General features: G+C 41.0%; 1 protein-coding gene across 1 annotated transcript; it reads left to right on the top strand.

Moving 5' to 3' along the window:
- The first annotated feature begins 2,242 nt into the window (after window positions 1-2,242).
- On the top strand, window positions 2,243-10,755 carry si:ch211-264e16.2 (chitin synthase chs-1). Its single transcript, XM_035525455.1, is given in 19 exon segments — window positions 2,243-2,449; window positions 2,626-2,924; window positions 2,926-3,648; window positions 3,778-3,867; window positions 3,963-4,115; window positions 4,212-4,386; window positions 4,482-4,583; window positions 4,860-5,001; window positions 5,201-5,401; window positions 5,810-6,094; window positions 6,290-6,469; window positions 7,396-7,807; window positions 8,118-8,152; window positions 8,281-8,345; window positions 8,454-8,564; window positions 8,662-8,879; window positions 9,537-9,633; window positions 9,720-9,804; window positions 10,334-10,755. Coding segments are annotated over 19 exon segments (4,002 nt in total).
- Window positions 10,756-12,479: the final 1,724 nt, after the last annotated feature.

The raw sequence follows: 12,479 nt of genomic DNA, 5'->3' as shown, positions 1-12,479 counted from the left end.
TCATACAGCGGCAATTCAAAGGCAAGGGGACCATTACAGTAGTCAGTCCTACAGGTTTTTGGTTTTAGTAAACTGCAGAGTGTTTTGGCCTGTCCAGTTAGTGGTGTGCTCAAGGCACTTTCAAAATGAGTTGAAGGGACATTAGTTGTTTGAGGAGAGAGCCAAGTAAATCTGGGTCATCTCAAAAGCTGTGGTGAAATAGCTCAAAAATGGAACATTTGCAAGATTTAGCTAATAGGAAGAAAGTATAAATTAAATAAGAGTGGTACAAGAATTGAACCCTGATGGACACCACACGTCACTGGCATTCTTTCAGAATCATTCTTTTCTTTTTTCTTTTTTTTTTGACAAAGTAAATTCTGCCTCGCAGGTCGGAAATAAACCAGAGAGTCAGACCCACCTCTCCGGCCTGTCCGTAAGAATGATTTACTCTGTGGCATCAAAGGCAGCTCTGAAATCACCCCTCTAGGGTGTCCCTTCATGCCATAAATTATGATGATTTGCCTTCTAGAGCAAGAAAATTCGACGTGTTAATCAGTGCCCTTCTAGTGGTGAAACCGCAGGGTCCTGTAGGGACCCATACAGTGCAGTAGAGGGGCCCTGTGTAGTGTACTAACCTTTTTACCTATGCTGTCCCTTCAAACAGTATTCCACATCTGGAGCAGTAGTGATACCAGCCTGTATTTAAACAAATGCCATTAACGACCTTAATTAGAGCAGTCTCGCTCGCTATGAACAGGCCAAGATCCTGACTGAAGTTTGCCTTGACAGATATTTAAGACCAGAAAGCCAGTAAGCTGGACCATTTTCCTGATGACTTCCCCAATGAACAGTAGATTTGAAATGGATTTGTAACTATTTCATGAAATCAGCAAATTTTACAGCTATTGCTGCTGCTGTCACTACAGTCATCTGTCCTTCCCATCATGCCTGTCACTGCCTCTGTGCCACTAACTCAAACTCTCATGATCCTCTGGGTAACTTATTCAGTTCTGACCAACCTGTTGGGGATTTCACCTGTTGTCTGTTATCAATCACCCTCAGTGTATTTTTATCCCAGTGTTCTGTTTTTTTTGTTGTTTTGCTGAGTGTATTCTCTGATCCAGTCTGTTTCTCCTGTATTTCTCCTGCTCTTCTATTTTACAGATTGCTCTGGGGTTGTTTTTTTACTCACCCTCATCTGTATGTATCTGTTTTGCCCTGCTGGTTTTCTACAATTGCCTGTTTTACCGTTTGTGAGTTTATGGAAATCTGACTTGGTTTTTCTGTCTTTTTTTAAAATAAAATCACTGTTTCCTGTGAACCATCTTTTGGTGAAATTAAAGGTTTCCTGGTATAAAACAAGTATTTGTTCATTTCATAGGTCTAATTACACTGATAATGTCTGATAACAATTAGGGGTTTTCTTTATATCTTAGAGTTACTTTCTTCCTGCTTCCTCAATTTTAAGGAAATATTTATTTTCACTAAGCAATGGGTCTGTGAAGCCCGCCCCCCTGAGTGGGCTGGACCTCGACAGAGGGTGTTGCGGAGGGCTGGGGAAGTTTCCTCCTCCGTTTAAAGGTTCGGTCTGTGGTCCTTCATCTTCAGAGAAACGGTGTCTGTAGCGTTCCAGAGCAGCGCCATGGCAGTGGGCCAGAAGGAAACTGAGTTCAGGTATCAAATCTGTGCACCCGGTCAGGGGAGAAATCAGTACCTCTTTTTTAATTGTTGAACACTGTTTTGAGAGAATAAATACCATAATTGTGGTTTATTTAAGTAAATAACAGTATATATATATATATATATATATATATATATATGGCATTACAATAAAACACTCACTTTGTCTTTTTTAGGGCACCAGTCATACAACCATATATTTCACCTGCTCTGTCATTTTTGCTCCTTGAACAATTCCATCCAAATAGTTGCTTGTTTTTAGTCAACAGTATTTGTATCTGGATTATTATTTAGTTTGTAATATTATTGTTGTTGTTGTTATTTATTGTTGTTGTTGTTGTTATTATTATTGTTATTTTTTTTACAGACCATCATGGGATGCTTGCAGAGATGTTCCAATTATTCAAGATGAGCAAAAACCCAAAATGAGTTTCCAGTTCTTGAAGTGGTTCTCGTGCAGTGTTGTTGGTACATTGGTCTTTCTTCTTGCAGTGTTCAGTAAGGTCAGAAAAAAACTGACATGTTATATAATTTGATAAACAGATCGTTCACAAGTGAAAATGCTTTGTGGCACTAATTTATGGACGTGTTTGTGCAGTCATCATTTCTGCTTTTGGTAACCCTCGAGAGCAATGTGACTACGAGCGTCCCTGCGGCACATAAACCCAGTGCCGTGCTAGGAATGGGCTGTGTGTTGGTCGCCCCAAACCTGCTACTTTTGCTCAAGAGTCTGTGGAAGTTCTTTTTCAAAAGATCTGAAAAACCATCCAGGAAAAGCATTCTGTGGGTAAGTTTGTTTTTGTTTTTTTTAACAATGACAGATTCCTTTTTGTTTGTTTTTGATGCTAATTTTATTTAATCATACCAGCACTAGATGTAAACTTTGTTTTGGAGTTTGCCCCTGCTTTCCTTCGCTGAATGGAAGGCAGGTGTGGTTAACAGACCTGCTCCGCTGCCTTCTAGGTCCTGAGTGTTGAATCCCTTGTGGCTGTTGGAGAGGTGATCCTCACAGTGTTGGCCATGCCTCAGCTTGACATCATCACTAACACAACGATCTTGAACAGTGTGTGCATCCTGTCAGCGGTGTTCCAGGTAGCCACTGAGTGCCTTGCAAAAGAGAAAAAAAGAGTCTTAATGTCACCAGCCAGCTCCGTCCTCTTCATTCTTCTTGGCTACACACTTTTCCTGATTGGTTATTTGGGGACTGAGGAGTCCACCGCCCATGTGAAGACCTCTGTTGGTCTGGCCATCATAGGAACCATCTGTGTCTTTGAACTGGTGGGAAAACTACAGCACACTTTTCAAAATCTCCTTACTGGAAGAGATCTGCAAAGACATGGCCAGGTCGCAGAACATGGTGTGTATTTTGTCTGCTGTGGTGAAAATCCTCATCACGGCAGCTGTGGTTGGAGCCAGTGTCGCTCCCTCAGACTGGTCCTCCGTGACGGCAGCCCCTGCGAGCGTGAGCACCACCGTCTTCGGCTTGGTGGGCATCCAGATCGCCTCATCTGCCCTGTGCCGTTGGTTTGTGGTGGTAGCCTTCAAGATGCACGCCCTGCGACGCTGCTTTCTCGTGCCCATGTACCTGGCTTCCCTCACCGTCCTGTCCATTCTCTTGGGTCTGCTCGCTGCCGAGGTCACCCAGCGGTCCGATTCGAGCAGTACGTTTTGCCAAAGTGGGCTGCCGGGGGCGAACTCTACCATGGCTTGGTTTGGTCGGCTGATGAAGGATGTCACAGCGAGCCTGTGCGCTCGGCAGGTGGTGTCAGAAACGCGTGTCGGGGGGCTGGTGGTTCTGGGATTGAGTGCTCTGAGCTGGTGGCTGGGACTGGTGCTTAGCACAGTGTATATCTGGTTCCTGAAGATCCGGCGCATAGAGAGGACTCAGGACCTGTTCCTGAAGCACATGTACGAGGGCGCGTTCCTGGAGCAGTCCATGCTGCTGGACACCCGCTTTGAGATCAGGAGCAGGAATAAGGAGGAAGGGTAAGTGCTTTGAGTGCCCGTTCACAGGAAATGATGTAAGACAACGTATAAGACATATAAAATGTATAAAATGCATTCGAACATTTGATTTGAAATGTGACTATAGTGTTGGCATCTTTTTTTCTTCAGACTGAAAGAAACTGTCACAGTATATCTGTGTGCAACAATGTGGCACGAAACATATGACGAAATGATGAAAATAATCATTTCAATGTTCCGGTAATTTTATTCTGTTATACGTGTAATATGGTATGACATGTACATGACAATATTATATTCACTAACCTCTTTTTCCTTTTGGTCTTTTTAACCAGGCTTGACAAATATCGGCCAAAAATAAATAAACACAATGATGTCATGTTTGAATTCCATATTTACTTTGATGACGCCTTCAAGGAAACGCATCATATACAGCATGTAAATGAGTATGCCGAGACCCTAGTGGAAGTGATCAAAGAAGTATACGTGTAAGCATTATTGTATGGAGCCAATCACACGTTTCTTGGGAAACAACAGAAATCATGGGTAAAGATTAACCAGAACATTTATTGGTCATGCATTAGCAATTTTAGTGAGGAGGACCCGTGTATCTTCAACAACAAGCCCCACCTCCCTCAGCAGAAGATCATTAGCGCCCCCTACGGAGGGCGGCTGGAATACACACTTCCTAGAGGCAACGTGATGATGGTTCACTTGAAGGACAAACAGCTGATTCGCCACAAAAAGAGATGGTCCCAAGTATGCCAAAACAAACCAACCTGGAAATGAACCCCAGTAAAACACGACCAAATGGAATGTTAACAATTTACGTAAATGTTTACTGTTTTTGACAGATCATGTATTTGTACTATCTCCTTGGCTGGAGACTCAACAGGAAGTACTTTAAGATGTTTGAGGAGGGAGGGAATGTGGACACACTGAAGGAGAACCTGAAGGTGGCTAAAGGGAAAAACCCATAACACCGTGTACACAGTCTAGATTTCACCTGTGGAACTGTAGTGATGTTGAGCAAACATCCATAGAAATCACTTTTCCAATCTCCCCTCCAAACACACACACACACACTCAGAAAACTGTCAGACAACACACAATCATTTCTCATGCTGTTTTCAGCAGGATTCTCATAGATTCACTAAGTGCAAGCGCTCAGCTGCGCAGCTGTAACAAACTCTGTGTAAAAGTGTGAAGGGTCCGTCTGTGACCCCCTGCAGAGAGAGAAGGAGAAGACGTATATCCTGGCCCTGGATGGAGACACAGACTTCCAACCCTCTGCCGTGATGTTGCTAATTGACAGATTGAAGCTCTATCCAGAGGTAGGAGCTGTGTGTGGACGCATTCACCCCACTGGCACAGGTACACGCATGTATATTTATATCTCTGTTTTATACAGCCTCGTGTAAAGCCCTTATCAGTTGAATACTTTCAAATAACAATGGAAAGCATGTTACAGTCGAGATTGCAAAGCAAGTGGGACAGCGGTGTGAGAAGTATGGGAAAAGCACTAATTACTTCCTTGACCTTGATCTTGCCTGTTCCACCTGTGTGAATGAAGGTCCCATGGTGTGGTATCAGAAGTTTGAGTACGCGGTGGGTCACTGGCTCCAGAAGACGGCGGAGCATGTGTTTGGCTGTGTGCTCTGCAGTCCTGGCTGTTTCAGCCTCTTCAGAGCCTCTGCCCTCATGGATGACAACGTGATGAAGAGATACACCACTAAAGCAACCGAGGCCAGTCACTACATACAGTACGATCAGGGTAATGAGTTGTTCATTTCATAGGTCTAATTACACTGATAATGTCTGATAACAATTAGGGGTTTTCTTTCAGAACTCATAAACACACAGAATTGAGTTATGCTAATTACACTTATGCTAATTATGATAGTTGATAGATAAATTAAACTAATCGATCTGATGCTTTAAGAAACCAATTGATTTCAAATAATACATTTTAAAATATAACACTAACACAGAGCAATCCCTTCTGTTGGCATAAGGCCCTTTTGTGATGCAGTGAAACCTGAATGCTTTATAAGGGCCCCACCTCCTCACCTTTATAAGGGCCCCAACCACACATACCTTTATAAGGGTTCCCCCCCGCCACACACACATTTATAAGGGCCCCACCTCCTCACCTTTATAAGTTTCCCCCATGTCCTTCTAGGAGAAGACCGGTGGCTGTGTACCCTACTACTGCAGCAGGGCTGGAGGGTGGAGTACAACGCGGCCTCGGATGCCTACACCAACGCGCCGCAGGACTTCACAGAGTTCTACAACCAGCGGAGACGCTGGGGGCCGTCCACCATGGCAAACACCGTCAACCTGCTGAGCTCCGGAGGTCTGACCTCTGAGAGGAACAGCTCCATCTCCAAGCTGTACATTCTTTACCAGGTCATCAGCATGGGAGCATCCATCTTGGGTCCAGCTACCATCTGCCTGATGATCGCAGGTAAAGAACTCTATAAAAAGACATTAGAGCAAGAAAAGTACTTACCAATGAGGAGGATGTGGTTAAAGTGTATCCTGGCTTTATACAGACTTTATACTGACTTTACACAGACAACCCAGTTATAAGTTTTGTTTTATTGTTATATTCAAATATTTTTTATTATTTGTCTGTAATGTGGTTGAATCTCTCTTGCAGGAAGTTTTACGTTTGTTCTGAATATGGAACAAAATACTGCTCTTATTCTGGCCACAGCGCCCCCTGCTGTTTACCTGGCACTGTGCTTCAAGCTCAAAGCCGACACACAGATCCAGATAGCAGCGCTCATGAGCATCCTGTATGCGTTTCTCATGACAGGGACCATTCTCTCCATCATAGGTGATGGGTTTGTACTTGTTTTGTTTTAAATATATCATTTTAATAATTTTTAAATTATAAATTGAAGCAGTTACAAATAAAAACAAGGGGCCTCTTTCACCAACCATTCTTAAGAAGACATTTCATCTTAAAACCCACTTATGCAGTTTTCACAAAGATCCTGACATTCATCAATGTTTTCACATTTAGGATTTGTTCGTAGGTAACGATACTCTTATGTACATTTGTTCTATGGGTTTTATTTGGTTATACACTTGTATGTTATACGCTTTAAATTACATTTTCAATCATTTAAAATATTTTTAATAATTATTCGCATTATTTTATAAAGTATGATATTTTAAAATAAACACTACAGTAACATTTCAGTTCACATCAGTTAAGTTACTTGAGAATCATGCATTCCAACAATTAGGGAAATAATAAAATGCTTACATCTGTCTGTCTGCATTGTGCAACGATTACAGTCAGAAAATCGAGACCTAAAGTTACAATTAAGCAAACATAAAGTCGCAATTAAGCAAGTCTTTTTTTCCATAGATTTCTGCGCATACACTCAGTCCTGTAGTCTCATGCCCTTCTACGGGGACTGGCAGGATGTTTATTCATGCAAATTAGGAAGATCTGGCACATGCTGTATGAGGATAAGAGTTGGGGTTATAAGATTAAGATTATAAGGTTATATTCCCGTCGTTATAAAAACAAAGGTGCGAACAATTCCGCGGTTTAAGAAACCGTTGTAAATCTGACGTAGACCTTTTCTCTGAACCTTTCTCAAGAGCAAATTCAAGAAAACCCTTAGGAAGATATTGGTGAATGAGGCTCATGAATCTGCTAGAAGTTAATTAAACAGAAATAAATTTTGGGTACTATCTTAATAGCCGAACAGTCACGGAACTGACCCAGAAGTCGTCATTAATGCTTAGGTGACATAGTCAAGCAGCAGACGTTCATGACGCCCAGCGGCCTTTTCATCATCGGCATGACGCTCCTGTACATCACAACGGCGGCGTTTCACCCTCAGGAGTTCTCCCTGATCATCTACGGGGTCCTCTACTTCCTCTGCATCCCCAGTGGCTATCTGCTACTGACCATCTACTCCATCGTCAACATGAACAATGTCACGTGGGGAACGCGCGAGACTGGGGGCAAAGCTAAGACTGTGGCGGTGCGCACCCTCAGGAGGCAGGTCCTCGAGGCCACGTGTTACCAGTGTCCATGCTGGAACCACGAGCACAGCAGAAGGGAGGACACAATTGAGAAGGAACCTCTGCTGGGACCCACCACGTCGCCGCATAAAGATCCACAGGTTCACGTGGCTTCTGAGGAGAATGGAAGGTAAAAAAAATTCATAACATTCAAGCGAGTGGCGTATTGTATTATGTACGATTCTGGTTCCTCCTTTTCTGGATAAGTAATTTTAAATGAAAGGATTTAACAATGATCTTAGAGTGCAAATGGTTGATCTGGCTACTAGCTAAAATGCTGGTGATGTAGATTACTTCTGCACAAGTTGCATTTGTCCCTACTGTACAAATATCTTATTGCTATCATAGATTGACCTAAATGATCTAAATATTTGCCTCAGATATGAGCTTGATCACAGTTACTTAAAGATTTTTCTATTTCGTCTTCTGGTTTGCTTCAGTTCCCATGAGAGCCTTGCACCACAAATATCTAAAGGTGAGTGCTGTGAATGTCTCCTTTGTTATTTACATGAATGTATTCAGTATTTTTATGCACTAATAATGCTCTTCAAATAGATCAGGGTTCATGACATTTTTCTAAAGCTGTTTCAAATTTATGTCAAGATTGGATTGAAGCTCTACAGATCAAATTTTATGACTTCCCACTAGAAAGGGACACACTGTCAGAGGTAAAATTTTCCTAAAATGTCTCCACAAATTTCTAGCATTGTTGAAAACATTTTGTCTTATTCTACAATATTTCTCATGGTTTTTGGTTTTTTTTTCACTTTTTTAAGGATGAATTTGAGTTTTGGAAACAGCTTCAGAAAAGATATTTAGAACCTCTTCAAGAGAACAAAGAACAGCAAGAAAAAATTGCAAAAGACCTTAAAGACTTGAGAAACAAGGTCAGACGATCCTGGTCCCATATCCAACATGTCGATTATTCTGCTTTTTTCACATTGCTATGGAAACTGACAGAGTTCTTTTTTTTCCCCATCACAGGTGGCATTTGTCTTCTTCATCTGCAATGCCCTCTGGTTAGTTGCCACCTTGTTCCTCCAGACCATCGGTAGTGCCGTCACGCTGTCTATTCCAAAAATATACCCAAACGGGTCTGTTGCAGTGGGGCAACGATTTTTCATCGATCCAATATCCTTGATGTTCCTCTTGAGCTTCTCAGTGCTGCTCTTTATACAGTTTTTTGCAATGCTCTACCATAGGTAATAAACATATTCTCTACAGCTCACGTTCTCGCATGTTTATATCAATATATCCAAAGGTACCACTAGATGTTAGTCGGTAGTCCCTCAATTAGCATATAGGCTGCGAAGGCTGCAGCTTAGAGCTTCACAAGCACATGGACCATTGCAGCCGCAGGTTAAACGAAACAAGTTTTTTTTTTTGGCCTCTAAAATATCAAGTTTGTTTACTGTTATGTTCTATTTCTCATTTTGCTTTGCATCAGACACCCTAGCAATGTATGTTAAATGATGCAACCTCCTAGGAAACTTGAGAATGGGGTCTGCACATGAGGACAGTAGCAAGAGAAACAGGCATTTGCTAGGCTGCAGTTCTGTGCAGATCTTCAGATCTTTGTTTGTTTATTTGTTTTGGTGCTGCATCAGAATTAGTCTAGGCATGCTACTTTATTGGATCGTATTGGTTTGTACAGTTCATCATCTGTCACTGTTTTTATACTGCATACAAAGAAATCTTCATTTTAATTGTGCCCCAAATTTTTCACAGCCTTGGGCTTAATTGGGCCCAGCTATGAGGAAAAATACATTTAAAAGGGCTTAATCGGGCCCAGCTATGAGGTAAAACACAGTAAAAATCAGTAAAATGTTACATTAAACTTTTTCTTTTTTTTTTTGCAGAATCTACACGTTGATTCATTTTGTGGCCTATGTTGACACAGAGAGAAAAGCTGTGAGAAAGCACTCTTATGAGGAGAGATACACACTTGACCATAAGGTACATTTTGTCAGTATTCTTTAAAGCTGATGCATTACAAACAAATGACAAAGTTAGGCATTTTTTTACTTTTCTTTTCTCTACAGGTTCCTGAAGTTTTTGAAATGAACTCCAAACATGAGGCAAAGCATGAGACATTATGCATAGAGAACCCAGCTACTGTTAATGAAAGTACAGCTGTGGTTTAAGATTTCAACAGTAAAATGGTGTTTAAACCAAGCAAAAGCATGCTATGACAGGAGCGGCCCTGCGACCTCTCAATATCATGCTGAATTTTTTTCCTTTATTTTTATTTTTTTGAAAACACATTTCTTAAAACATGAGAAATTTCCAAGTTCACATTTTGCCAGGTTTCTACTTTCTTCTGTCTCTTAATAATACTAACAAGCTTACAAAATCTGACATTTTAGTTTTGTCAGTTTTCTTTCACGTCTTGATAATTAAAAAACAGCTATATATATATATATATATATATATATATATATATATATATATATATATATATATATATATATATTTATTTATATTTATTTATTTATTTATTTATTTATTTATTATATACAATGATAGTTAACTAACTGATAGTTAATTAACTGGCCCAGACATACGGCCCAGCGGTGCTGTAATGGGCGTGGTCTGGGCAGTGAGAGTGACATACGTAAAGGGTGTGGTCTGGACAGTAAGACTGACATACGTAAAGGGTGTGGTCTGGGAAGTAAGAGTGACATGCGTAAAGGGTGTGGTCTGGACAGTAAGACTGACATACGTAAAGGGTGTGGTCTGGACAGTAAGAGTGACATGCGTAAAGGGTGTGGTCTGGACAGTAAGAGTGACATGCGTAAAGGGTGTGGTCTGGGCAGTAAGAGTGACATGCGTAAAGGGTGTGGTCTGGACAGTAAGAGTGACATGCGTAAAGGGTGTGGTCTGGGCAGTAAGACTGACATACGTAAAGGGTGTGGTCTGGGCAGTAAGAGTGACATACGTAAAGGGTGTGGTCTGGGCAGTAAGAGTGACATGCGTAAAGGGTGTGGTCTGGGCAGTGAGAGTGACATGCGTAAAGGGTGTGGTCTGGGCAGTGAGAGTGACATGCGTAAAGGGCGCGATCTGGGCTCTGCTGTATGAGAAGCCAAATTGTGTCCATGGGCTTTAGGCTGATAATGCCACTCTGGTCCCGGTCCCCTCATGACCCTGTTTGCTATACTCACTGTAGACTATGGCCTCCACCTCCTGCCTGATCTTCACCAGTGTCATCCACAGCAGTTTCCTGGGGCACTTGCCCACTGTAAAGGTGGAGTAATACGCACCAGCCACACAGCAGCGAAAATGGCCCGTGTCTGGGCTGAAGTCACCGCCCACGTTGCTGCTGCTGTGTGTGGCTGAGTAGGTGGAGCCCAGGCCTGTTGGCATGACAACAGGGTGGGAGGCCATGGCATGGTCCAGGTGGGTGAGAAGAACTGCGAGATAAGACATACTGCAGGATCAGCTTCCAGAGCACCACAACTGAGAATGGGGCATGATAGTTGAACAACAGTCCACTTGTAATGCTATTCAGAGCCTTTTGGCAACCTTTTAGTGAGCAAGTGACATTAAAAAGAAAATATTACTAGGGTAACTAACAGGAGCAATGTTTTTAGAAAAAAGGCAGGAAAATGTGATCATTATAAAGCCAACTTTTCTATAAAAAACTTTTATAATTTGTTTATTGGGTTAAAGAAAACAAAACTATGTATTTTTCTCTTCAGATTTTATAATTGTTATATTGCATTCAACATAGCTGCCAGCACTGAACATTATCCAGGTCACTATTTTTAAAAAGCTCATTGTTTCCAACGGATTGTTACATGTACTGAAACGATAAAAGTTGGATATCAGGACGTTATGAACAGGTTAAGAAGTCAGTGTAATGCACTGGTTAAAATGTCTTATGAACACGTTAGGAAGTCTGGTTTAGCCTTGTCAGAATGCGTTCAGCCTTTCATATCAAGTGCTCACTGGAAGCAGGAAACCCTCTAATTCAGATGGCATTATCCGCGCATTCTCTACACTGAAAAAAAAAAGACGTAGATTAGGCAGCAGTACATTTGCGCCTGCGTCCTGAGCGATGAGCGGATGAGGTCGCGCATGTGAGATCATGTGACCAGGGAGTGTTTACTGTTAAACAAAGACCATGTCTGACAGTGATCGCCTTTATATAGACCACTACTGCAGATCAGGAGAACGTGAGATTTTATTAGATGACGCTAATGTTTTTAAAAGGTCAGTTAATTTTACTAAATTAATAATCCCCAAATCCTGACCTTTTAGAAAAGGAATAAGAATATGACTTGAAAAGTATTTCTAAATTAATCATTGATACTATCTCTATGTCACATTTAATAATGGGTGTAACTGAAATTTAAGCTTTTTTGTTTTGTTTTTTAATGGTCTAAATGTCTGCATCATGTTTCTGTGTGTAAAATCGGATGCTAAAATTTGATCATATACAGATGGCAATTTAATTATTTTATCAATTTTCAGAAATAATTAATTGTGATAAAGAAGAACATTTTGAAAATTACTCAAAGCAATATATGTTACATGGGAAACTGAGGTGATGTAATAGTGATATTTAAATAAGAGCAGAACGAGCATTATTTAATAGAAGTTTTACTACAATAACTTTTTTCTTTGCTTCTTTTTTGGAGAACATTTTATTCAAATTAAACAAAAATGCGTGTCCTCCAAGTGTACCTTAATGTTAAGTCTACAGGTATTATTTAAAAAACAACAATACCTTATGAAACATGTAAAGGAAATAAAAATGTGAGTATACCATTAATAAAATTTGTTCATGATCAGATGCGTAA

Source organism: Electrophorus electricus, chromosome 4 (genome assembly GCF_013358815.1).
Source record: "Electrophorus electricus isolate fEleEle1 chromosome 4, fEleEle1.pri, whole genome shotgun sequence".
NCBI classification, from domain to species: Eukaryota; Metazoa; Chordata; class Actinopteri; order Gymnotiformes; family Gymnotidae; genus Electrophorus; species Electrophorus electricus.
This window is presented reverse-complemented; position numbering and strand designations above follow the sequence as displayed.